This window comes from Ursus arctos, unplaced genomic scaffold (assembly GCF_023065955.2).
Source record: "Ursus arctos isolate Adak ecotype North America unplaced genomic scaffold, UrsArc2.0 scaffold_33, whole genome shotgun sequence".
Lineage (NCBI taxonomy): Eukaryota > Metazoa > Chordata > Mammalia > Carnivora > Ursidae > Ursus > Ursus arctos.
The window spans coordinates 15,298,246-15,310,391 of NW_026623019.1; the positions used below are offsets into that span (position 1 = coordinate 15,298,246).

The 12,146-nt window shown below is 41.8% G+C and overlaps 1 protein-coding gene and 1 non-coding gene across 4 annotated transcripts in view; both read right to left on the bottom strand.

The window, feature by feature from the left end:
* The window catches only part of NMRK1 (nicotinamide riboside kinase 1), a 43,043-nt gene that overhangs the window by 12,029 nt on the left and 18,868 nt on the right, over positions 1–12,146 (bottom strand). Inside the window, exons 9-10 of one of the 3 annotated variants that reach the window (XR_008956906.1) lie at positions 10,407–10,517; positions 3,728–3,936 (exon numbers count right to left, since the gene is read on the bottom strand). Coding sequence is in view for 1 of the 3 variants with exons in the window: in XM_026518828.4 (XP_026374613.2) it covers positions 10,498–10,517 (20 nt within the window). In the remaining 2 variants the exon portion in view is untranslated. Of the gene's footprint in view, positions 1–1,105; positions 3,937–9,554; positions 10,518–12,146 lie in introns of those variants that run through there. The other 2 variants (XR_008956905.1, XM_026518828.4) reach the window with 2 other exon arrangements.
* LOC113269895 (small nucleolar RNA SNORA12) lies at positions 11,768–11,881 on the bottom strand. Its single transcript, XR_003321621.2, has one exon. It is a non-coding gene; the product is annotated as a small nucleolar RNA SNORA12 (small nucleolar RNA).

Consider the following 12,146-nt stretch of genomic DNA (forward strand, 5'->3'; position numbering starts at 1 on the left):
TCTTTCCTGACAAGAAACAATAAAATCCTGAGCCACATGAAGACCACAATTTGTCAAGACTTTTATTTCCCAGCAACCTTCTTCTTGGGAATAGGTTAACTATGTGTTTGAGACTTGGGAATCTACATTGACGATATTTGGGAAGATGATTATAATGCTCTTGGACAAATGTATGTCATCTTACCATCGGCTTTCTTTATGTCTGTATATATTAAACAGCGGTCATAACACACTATACATGACAGGAGACCTGCTATAGTAGAAATTATCACAAACTTTGGGCTCAAATCTGAACTCACAGGCTGTATAATTCTGAGCTGCATGACCTTGGGCAAGTTTCTTTTTTTTTTTTTTCAATAATTTTTTATTATGTTGGTCACCATACAGTATATCCTTAAGGGCAAGTTTCTTAATGTTACCTTAGTTTTCTCTTCTGTAAGGTGGGCTGATTGTTGTAATGCTTTAGTAAGATATTTTCTTTAAAGAACTTTGTGCAAGAAGAAGCCACAGTATAGTCACTCAGATCATGGAATCTCATCTTAATTTTGACCTTACCTTGCATTACTTAACTTGCATTACTCTGTGCCTCAGACTCCTCATCTGTAAAATTGTCATAATAACAGCACTTACCTCGTAAGGTTGGCATGTGGTAGATTAAATTAATAACTATAAAACATTTACAACAGTACCTGGAACAAGATGAGGACTCAATAAATGTTAGCTGTCATCAGCATTAAAAAAAAAAAAAAAAAAAAAAAAAAAAAAAAAAAGATTGTATTCACCTATTTATCGGAGAGAGAGAGTGAGCACAAACAGGGGGAGCAGCAGGCAGAGGGAGAAGCAGGCTCTTTGCTGAGCAAGGAGCCCAATGCAGGACTCGATCCCAGGACACCAGGATCATGACCTGAGCCGAAGGCAGACACTTAACCAACTGAGCCACCCAGACATCCCCAACTTTAGACTTGAGAAAGGTTGCAAGAGTAGGGCAGAGCAATTTCATATAGTTTTCATTCAGCTTTCTCTAATTTCAACATCTTGCATAATGGTCAAAACAAAGAAGTTGGTATAACGGCATTAACTATGGAATTTATTTGCACTTCACCAGTTTTTCTACTAATGTCTATTTAATGTCCCAGAAGCCAATCCAGGATCTGACATTACATTTATTCATCAGGTCTCCTTTGTCTTCACCAGTCTGTGACAGCTCCTTCGTCTTTTTCTGTCATAATCTTGACACTGTGGAAGAAAACTAACCATTTGTTTCATCGAATGTCCCTCAGCTGGGCTTATCTAGTGTTTTCTCACGATTAGATTGAGGCTCTGCAACTCTGGCAAGAATACCAGAGAAGTGATGTGCCCTTCCCAGTGTATCCTATCGGGGGTACGTGAGGTCACCGAGTTTATCATTAAGGGCGTGGCACGATACCGTTTACAATTTGGAATGAGTACTCTGGCAGCTCGGTGCAGAATGAGTTGGAGTGGAGGAAGCTTGCAGTCAAGGGCCTGGTTAAGAGACTAGGGGGGGGGGCGCCTGGGTGGCACAGCGGTTAAGCGTATGCCTTCGGCTCAGGGCATGATCCTGGCGATCTGGGATCAAGCCCCACATCGGGCTCTTCTGCTGTGAGCCTGCTTCTTCCTCTCCCACTCCCCCTGCTTGTGTTCCCTCTCTCGCTGGCTGTCTCTATCTCTGTCGAATAAATAAATAAAATCTTTAAAAAAAAAAAAGAGACTAGGGGTGAAGGCAGTCTGAACAAAGGCTGTGGCTGTAGGGGTGGAGATGAACGTCTGAAGATGGGATTCCTAAAGTGAAGCTAATAGGATTTGGGAGCTGTTTCCATAAGTGAAGTGAGAAGAGGAACTGAGGATAATTACTAGGTTATTAGGATAACAGGTAGATGGTTGACGCCACTCTCAGCTGGTGGCCAAAGTCTTCGTAATTCTGATTCCTTAAGATTTAAAAAATAATAATTTGCTGGTGTGTGCTGCTATAAGAGGCTGTTTGAATGTTTGTGAAAAAAAAATACAAAAAGAAGGAGGAATGTTCACCCATGCATTTACTCTTGTTTTCAAGTTTCAGGTTTAGAAATTCAGCATCTTGGGTGTGTATGCTTGAGTGGGACAGAAGTGTCAGCAACTCGTCATGACTCTCATTTTCTCCGGGTAAAACAGAATTTTCATATGTACTTGACAAATATTTGTGGAACACTGCATGAAAGATTCAGTGTGTCTGAGCCAGGGGCAAAGGAAGGTTTGCAACAGAATGTGATGGGAGCCGTTGCAAATTGTTCCATGGCCAAGGAGTGCTTCAAATACACCGGCTTTGCTGTTAAGTCCAACAGTAAAGCCAAGAGGGAAATTCAAGAGGAAAGCAGTGAAGATGACTCTTGCTTGCTCATTTCCATGTTCGAGATAGAGGGGAGAAGAAAATCAGATTTTCCTAAAGATGGGGACGCCCACCTGAGCTTCCAGTGGCCTAAAAGCTAATCCTAACTCTTACAGTGCATCGTAGAGGAAAGAATGCAAGTTAGCTGATTCAAAGCTAGTAGGTTATAATTACATATTAAACATGTATACTTCCCTATAAAACAGAGGTTTTTAACTGCACATCAAATTCATCTATAGAGCTTTAAAAAAAATACAGATGCCCAGGACTGACCCCAAGTGATTCAGATCTAGTATTCAAAATGTCTTTGGTTGGAAATGGCAGAAATGCAACACAAATCAGCCTCAGCCGACGATCTGGAGTGGGCTGTGTATTATGATCTAATGCTCCATAACAAATCACCCAATTACCCCAAATACAGCAGCTTAAAACACAGTGACCTTGTACAGTTAGAGTGGATCGGGATTCTAGGAGTGGCTTAGCTGGTGGTTCTGACTCAGAGTTTCTCCCCAAGTTGAAATCAAGGTGTCGGTCAGGCTTCAGCCACCTAAAGGCTTGACCGGTGTTGGAAGACCCATTGCCAAGGTGGCTCAGTTACACGGTTGGCAAGCTGGTGCTATTAGCAGGTGGTCCTAGTATTTGCCACATGGGCTTTTGCACAGGGCTGCTTGAATATTCTCACCATATGTTGGCTGGGTTTCCCTAGATCAAGTAATCTAAGAGAGCAAGGCGGAAACAGCTTGACCCAATATTATGGCTGGGATTAAGGTTTCTTTGAGGAGGAGAAGGGCGATGGTATTCATAGATCAGATCATCTGTTTTTACAAAGGCTGAAGACCCTTATATAGAGTTTCAAGCCTAGAGCAAACATACCGTATGTTCCATTCATTTTTTTTATAGGGCGAAAGGATTAAGATGTGTATCGAATGAGGTCTTGAAGGGGAAAGAATAATAATTAAAAAACCACAAGGGTTAGGTGGGACTTGCCTCTAGCCTTGGTTTTCATCTGTCATAATAACATTTTAACATTTGCAGAGCCCTTTAGATTCTATCACATGATTTTCTGATACCTTATTTGATCTTAAGAACAATCTTAGGTTTGTAGGATGGAATCATGAGGGTTGGGACTGAACGACAGAGCTAATAATAGCAAACACCCACCAACTGCCAGGCATTTGACTGGATGCTTTATATTCATTAACCCTTTTCACCAAATACCATGAGGTCGATATAAAGAATTTCAACTTCGAGGGAGGCTTCACTTCCTTGGGCTCAGAGAAGTTAAATGGCATGCCCACGGCCAAACATCAGAGCTGGAATGGAAACATGGGTTTTCCTACTCACAGTCCCACGCGCTTTCCATCTGGCCGCTTCACGGTTCAGCACCATCAACCACGGCTGCCACTTTCGCCGTGGGATGCATCCTTCACTCATCTTCATTTCTGGCGGCATGGAACTCCCCCAAAGCCAGGGGGCCCTGTCACTGCAGGTCCACACTTACTGTGTCCTCAGCATGAGTTGCTTTTTGCTTTGGTGAGCACTTCCTTGTGAGCCTATTGGAAAGAAAAAAAGAAGAGAGGACAAAAGAAAGTATATTGGATTGGAAAAGAAATCAAGTTCACGATTTACACTGAAATAAATCCAGTTCTCTGGAAATGTCTACCTTTGTTTGATCGGTATTAAAAATCTGGCTCCGTTGCAGACTACTTTCGTGGCCTCAAGTAACAACTTGGCACCTCATTTTCCTTGGTTGTCAAGTGGGGTAATACTTCCTAAGCTTGGCCTAAAATTCATGGATGTGGAAGGACAGGTGGCATGAAAGATGGGAAGCATTTTGGGTTCCTAGATGTGTTTGGGAGACATAAATGGCTTTCAGGCTGTACACATCATCCCTATTACTAATGACTTCAAACTTTCTAAATGCTGTTATAATTTACAAATATGCCTAAATGTGATTTGAGTCAAGGCTTCCAGCTGCAAGTAAACATTACTTCTCCATGCTGTTTGTGGTTTATTAAAAGCAATAATAGGAGCCCCCGGGTGACAGAGGCGGTTAATCATCTCTCTTGATTTTGGCTCAGGTCATGATCTCAGTGTCGTGAGATTGAGCCCCATGGTGGACTCTGCGCTGGAGGGTGGAGCCTGCTTAAGATTCTCTCTCTCTCCCTCTGCTTCTCCTCCCCCTCCTCCCTCAATAAGTAAATAAATAAATAAATGCAATAATAATACTTTTGTTTATCTAATATAGATGTCAACTCTCCCATCAAATAAATCTTCTATTTCTGTAGACTAACTGGGCAATAGGTCCTCAACCCAGTATATGGTAAGCACTCTACAGGAGACTGCTATTTTAAGATTTTATTTATTCATTTTAGAGATAGAGTGAGAGCAAGCACGCGAGCAGGGGAGGAACAGAAGAAGAGGGACAAGCAGACTCTGCACTGAGCTCAGAGCCTGAGCTCCCATGACCCTGAGATCATGACCTGAGCTGAAACCAAGAGTCACTGCTCAACCGACTGAGCCACCCAGGAGATCCAAGATGATAGTTATTTTTATTATTGGATGTATTTTTCCTAAAGGTAGGTTACCTTGTAAGAACTTTAAGAGTCGAGCAAATTACTGTTTAATTGGGGAGTCCAATAAGCATCCGTATACTGCCTATTAGTAAGATTAGACCAGATAGAGAAGTCATTAAGATCAGCATAGACCTAAACAAAATAGCTTCAAGTGCTGATGCCATCGATCCCTGATGCCTTCGTGCCTTTTACCACACTCCCCATTTGTAAAACAGGAAGAGGGACAAGAGTGAAAACTAGGGTGAGCAAATCCCACCAGAGTTCCTGCGGGGTGTGTCTTTTGCCCCGGGAGAGATAGCAGCGACTCACTCATGGAGAGAAGTTCAAGGAGTGTGTTGAACATGGTGTTTTGAATTGTGTAGCTGAAGACCCCAGGCACTCCCCAGCCGGGTGACTCCTGCGTTGATTCTGTGATACAATACAGTGAACATAAAAGGTTTCAAAGCTAGAAGGCTACTCTGATTGGTTTTGGGTTTTGAACCACGAAGCCCTTTCACAGTATATAAAGTGGGTGGCCAAGAGCCATGGAGGTGTGATTGCAGGCTAAGTGCAACGGTGACAGTAAGCCATGTCACAGAGTTCTCGGACTAGCTTTATAAGGGCAGTGTAGTATGGCGGTTAAGAGATCCCTGCTTGGGCTCCAATCTTGGTTCCAGCAAGTGTGAACCATGTAACTTTGGGTACTTTACCTCTCAAAGCCTCATATTTATGAGGTCACTAATGAGAGCCAAACCTTGTTGAAGACCCCACTGCCATGGCTCATGAATGGCTGGAAAGTAGCTTTGGTGCCATGCTGGCAAAACTTGCTAGAAATCCACCCTCTAGAACTTTGGGAATCGCCCCCCCCCTTTAGGGTGCCGTGGAAGAGCAGCTCAGTGGGAGGTGCCTCCCCAGAGGTACTCAGCTATAGTTGCCACCCCACAAGAACCAAAAGCAAACTCCTTTTCTTCTGCCACGTCTCTCCAGCACCCTCTACTGACAAAGCCCAACATCATTCCACCTGGGAAAGGAAAAATATGTAAAGGGCCCAGATTAATTTTTACGGATGAGGCAAAAAGGAAGAACCTGGAGTGATAAAACCCATATGTAGCACGAGCGTGATTCTGTAATATCTTTAGGGGCTGTTAATACTGATTCTTTCAGGCTGGTAGTGTTCTGTTGACAGCCAGTGGGGCCCATCCTGGGTCTTCAAGCTGCTGGTTGTCCTCGGCAGAGCAGTCATTCTGAAAGTGTGGCCCCTGGGTCAGCACTGTCGGCATCACATGGGAACTTGTTGGAAATGCAAATTCTAGGGCCTTGTTCCAGGCTTACTGAGTCAGAAACTCTGGGGTTGGGGACCAGCCGTCTATGTTTTAACAAGCTGTCTGAGTGATTCTGGTACATGCTAAGGTTTGAAAACCACTGGTATAACAGTAACCTCTGGGATCTTGTGCAGGCTTGGAGGGAAGAGTCAATATAGATTTCTTTATCCGAGCTTTAGTCTCAATTTTTAATCTTGAAGAACATGACCTAACTTCTTTGGGATCTGGAAGCATGTAGGGAGCATATTATTATATCTCCACTTTTGCACTGATGACGTGTTTCTGGACTTGTAGACATGCACATATCAGATATGCTCACTTTGGTGGGAAAGTCTGTTTTTGATGTCCTCTTATCTGCAGGTCACACTCCCGTGATTAGAGCCCTGCACCTGCTACTGCCATTTCTATCTATTTCTGTGTGTTTGCAAGAAAAGGAGCGCAATGCCCATTCTTTTTCCACATCCTTGCTCTTCCCTAACTCTCCACCACAGATGGAGTATTGGAAGAACAGCTAGAGCCCCAAGCCTAAGGTCAGCCCAGCCAGACAGCGGCGTGGAGCACACATTAGCTTCCCACTGCTCGTGAGCAGGCTTGCCTCCTTGACTAGGCTCCAACAGCCCAGAGCAGAAAGTTTCACGTTTCCCTGACTCAGCCCTTGTCTTCCCAGGCTCCTCAGTTTTGCAGTCTTCAAAGGAGAAAGGACAGATGATGTAGTCTGGCAGATGACTTTTCTGCCCTTCTTTGCTTTGAAATTAAAAAATGTGTGTGTGTATGCATATTTGAGTGGTGTGGGGATGGCGGCCTGGCCCCGGTCCCACCACTAACTAGCTGCATGGGGTTGGGCGGGTCACCAGCTCTGGTTTTAATTTCCATCCTGGAATACAGAAGGTTGGACCAGCTGATACTGCTCCAACATTCTATGATTCTGTGTACTACCACGAGCATAGCCTTAAAAGGTTAACTTGGGTTTGAATCTCACCCTTTACTGTGACAGTTTGTATAAGGTCCCTTTTTCATTCCCTCCTCTGTTTGATATTAAGTACGATGAAGCCTTCCTACAACAAATTCACCTAAAAGGATTGAGGCTACTTATGCGCCGAGAGTGGAGATAGCAACAGTTTGCTCCCTTCAACATATAGAGAGCATGTGCCTTTTGAAATAATGTCTCATCAACTGTGTGGGTAAGAGCTGCAGTGTGGAAAAGCACAGCCAGAAATGAGAAATGAGCTAGTCTTCATCTTGAATTCCTGATTTATTTCTCACTGATAGTAGTAAGCAGAGAGAGACTTATTTCCTCTCAAAATGATTTGACTATTTCTATTTTTAATGTCTGTTAAGCTTTTTCATCTCCCCTTCAAGGTGAAGAGTCTTTCTCTGATCTAGTTCTGCATGCTGAAATGGGGAGAAAAGTCAAGTCTAATGATCCTCAATCAGCAGCGACATCCCTTTGGGGGGCAGGGGGTGGAGAGAAGAGGGTATTTCAGAAATTCTTGGAAATGATGTTTAAAAAATTATGTCTAGACTTTCCTTGTTTTGTTTTGTCTTTAAGATTTTTAAAATCTTATTTGTCAGAGAGACAGAGAGCTCAAGCAGGGGGAGCTGCAGGCAGAGGGAGAAGCAGGCTCCCTGCTGAGCAAGGAGCCTGATGTGGGACTTGATCCCAGGACCCTAGGATCACGACCTGAGCGGAACGCAGATGCTCAAGGGACTGAGCCACCCAGGTGTCCCTAGACTTTTCTTCTAAAAAAAAAATTCCTACTGTTTTTGAGAACAGTGATTTGGAATTAGAGCAATCCAAGCTTGATAAAATCATGGCCAGGCAGAGAAAAGGTTGTGCTAGGCACTTTGGGTTGCTCACCTGTTCCCTCCTTCCTTGCTAGAGGCTTGATTTTGCTCCCATGGCAACATCCCCAGACAGTGAATCATAATTGGTTCAAATCTGTCATGACATCCTCTGTCTCACCTCCCTTGCAGTGAGAAGTGGCCATGTGAGCCAGTTCTGGCTCCAGAGACATCTGAAGGAGTTTGCTGGGGACACTGTTGGGGGATTCTGGAAGGCATGAGGCTATCTGTACCCCCCACCCCATCTTCCTCCCTTGATAGCGGACACTGTATCAGGAACTTTGAATGCCTTCCTGTGATCTCCTGGTCATAGGGCCACAAGCCAAGGATGGACAACCCTGGCTTTTTTCTGACATTTTTTAGTTGCTACAGAAGCAGAGGTGCCAGATAAAATACAGGACACCCAAATAAATTTGCGTTTCTGAAAAACAACAGTCTTACATATATAGTATTTGGGACTTATTAATACTAAAGTTATTTGTAAATAACTATAGTTTATCTGAAATTCAAATTTAATTGTGTGTCCTCTAATTGTGTTTTTCCCCCCTAAATCTGGCATCTCTATGTGCAAACTCTGGACTGCCTGCCTTGAACTTCCTTCTTATGTAAAAAAGTAAACCCCAATGAGTTTAAGCTACTACTCAAATAACATACTGGTTGCATGTGAATTCATTCTTGATGTCATCGGAATTTACTTTTGTACCCAATACTTTTTGGGGTGTCCATCATGTGCAAGACACTGTGCTCGTTTGCACGGATGTGTGTGTAACTAAGTCACAGAGGCAAGACCTGTCTTCATGGAGTTTCTACGTAGCTGGAGAGACGGTCGCTAAATGAGCGATTCTGAAAGGGGAAGTATAATTCCAATTGTGAATCGTGCTTGGAAGGACAAGTAGGGGACTACAGAGGGAAGTTCTCCTGAAGTAGGATGTCAGGGCACAGGAGGGGCAGGCTGATTGGAGGGAAGGGTTCTGGAAGTTTGCTCTGAGCACCAGGAACAGCATGTGTTCCCCTCAAGGCAGGAACGGTCCTGGTAAGTTTGAGGCGAGGAGGTCACAGCACTGAAGAGCAATGGGGTTGAGTGATGGGCAATGAGAATAGAGAGGCACACAGAGGTAGTTCAGGGAGTGCCTTGGAGGCAATATTAAGGATTTTGAACTTGATCCTTACTCTACACTGCACCCACACTAAGTACCGTTGACACCCCCCCCTTACAAAGAGAAAATAGAGACTTTCAATAGTTTGAAATAAAGACTTCCCATAATTTGATCAGAGTCATATAGCTGTTAGGTGGAAGAACTGCCATTTGGGCTCAGGGTTTGTTTTTGTGTTGTTTTTTGCTTGTTGTGTAGTGTGTGATCAAAAAACCCTCCCTAATTACCACCAAGTGCAAGCTAGTTAGAAATACAGAAATAATGAGAGCTGATCAAATGAGTCTGTAAAGACCAGTTAAAGTTAATGTAACAATATATTTATATTTGTGAAGATTGAGGGGCTTGGAAGCAATCCGTTTGTTAAAAAAGAGGTTGATCAGTACAGTAGATCATCTAAATTCCAGCATTGAAAGAGGCCTCAAAAAATCATACAATTCAGATCTCCTGTCTGTTCCTTTCAACGAAAGGTACTACTTATCATTTAAGTAACCATAACTGATTTCTGTGACTTTAGATTCGTTTGACAAAAACAAAATAGAACACAGAAAATACTCTATTATAACAAAGTATCGACACAAGTGACACAATGAGCCAGTGGTTTTACACATATGTAAGAAACAGTAACAAAACACACAGGAAAAAGACACTCTAGTAAATTGTTGATTTATTCAATATGACTGCTATTCCCCCTAAAGCCTTTATGGGCAGGAAATAGGCATTGGTATTATATGGTAATGAATATTATAGAAAATTTAAAAATAGAAAAATATCAGCGTGCATTGAATCTAAGGTAAATGCTTTGTGATACTTGACAGGCGTGTGTATTTACACACACATATATACCTACATATACACAGACACACACATACATACACAAAGACACATACAAGCACAATAGATTACATATATACTAGATTGTGATGTAAATCTTATTTTGTACCCTGGGTCCCGTACAGAAAAGTTTGACAACCACTGGTCCGGAGGAACTGACTCATTGTGAGCTATGCTCTCTCTCTGTAGTCCCTGGAGCAAGAACAACTCACTAAGGTAAATTCCTGTCCGGTGGTGTGAATAACCATTTACTTGTTCCACATGTTGGGAAAACCATGTGTGGTAACACAAACAAACGAACCAACAGCTGTTATCATACCAAAGTACTTATTGTATCTCGGTTAAGGTTCTTAAATACACTCCTTTGAGCTTCCTAATTCATCCCAGGAAGGATTCAGGGCACTCCATCTTTATGTTGTTACTTGCAAACCTTGAAAACAAATACAAGTAGAAAGAAATTAATAGAGAATTCCAATTCTCATTGTGTTAAATCTTCACACTATCAACAGTAAATCTTAATCTATTATTAAGATTACAGGGATTCTGGAGCCAGAAATGCTGGTTTTCCGTCAAGAACTAAATAGAGGCCAAGTCTCATTCTTGGAATCCTTAGACTAAATTTAAGCCTATCTTAACATATCAGATATCTAATATCATTTGCAATTGGTATAATAATCGTTGGCTTCAAGGAATGAAATAGTTGGAAAATTAGAAGAGTATCACAAAGGGTGGCTGGTTGTGTTAGAATTATCGGTTTGCAGCGTTATCCTTGATTTGGGGAAAGAGCATGGGTACGTTTACTCTTTTTTTCTTAAACCAAGGAAGCCTAGCTGAATACTCAGTGACTTTGGCTTGAAACTCAATGATAAACCTATTGCATTCATATTACAGAGTTTATGTTGGAGAAACATATTTTTTTAGTGTAGTATTTAATTGCTGAAGGATATACATACAGGTACGATTATACTCTTTGACCAAGCAAGCACTACTTCTGGGAAACTTTAATATGATTCCAGAAGAAGAAAACAAGTGATATGTGTAGATATTTTTTATAGCATGTTATTTGCCAATGTGAAAAACCTGTAAAGGTACTAAATACTCAGCAATTGCGAAATGGGCCATTAATCCCATGATAATTTGGGCTATTATATTAGATAATTATACTATTACTTTAATTGGACATATTTTATATTTGATATAGAAAAATGCCAAAAGAAAAATACACACCTTTTATTAAACGTTAGTTTGCAATTTCTTATTCCTTTGATTTGAAACAAGACGTGTGACATCTTTCTTCTGCACTGAGAGGTCAATGCCAAGTCTTACAACTCACTCTTAATGAGCAAAACAGAACTCAGCCTTGACTCCTTTAACTGGAAAAGCTGTGTAGTTTTACTCAGTTTCATTATATAATAAACTCTATAAAGCTCCTTTAAATATTAAATACGAATGTAAAACCATTAAAAAAAAGAAATGAGTATGGCGATTAACCATGTAACCAGCTAACAGGCTGATGTGAGCGGCAAAAATGTTGGACGTGTCCTCGTTAGGATGTTCACATTGCTGATTGGTGGGAATTCAAGTGATTATTTTCTCTCTTTTTTAAATGAAAACTTTTTTAATAATGAATATGCTTTTCTAATGAGATGGAAATAGACATTTTCCCCCCTTGTCCCTTCCACATGTAGGAGCCAATCTCCAGTCAAGCCTTGCCAGCTTCTACCCAGCATGTGTGGCGGAGTCAGGCTCCCTTGAAAACATAATCAGCAGGCCAGAAAGTAAACCATCACCATGAAAATAAACATTGTCAAAAGGAGTTCCAAAGTTCTGGTGGCTAGACGGCCTTGTCATTGTGAGGATAGGGAATGATTACATTTTGCCTCAAACACTGAATTTAAATAAGGATTAAATTAAACACATAACTTTGTGTTCTTACTGTCTTGGGTCATTCGTTTCATTAATCATTAAATTCAATCTCTGTTTCCCTCTCATCATTATTACTTTATCACAGTCATGATTTTATGGGCTTAGATGGAAGGGCAGTTCAGCAGGTTTATGA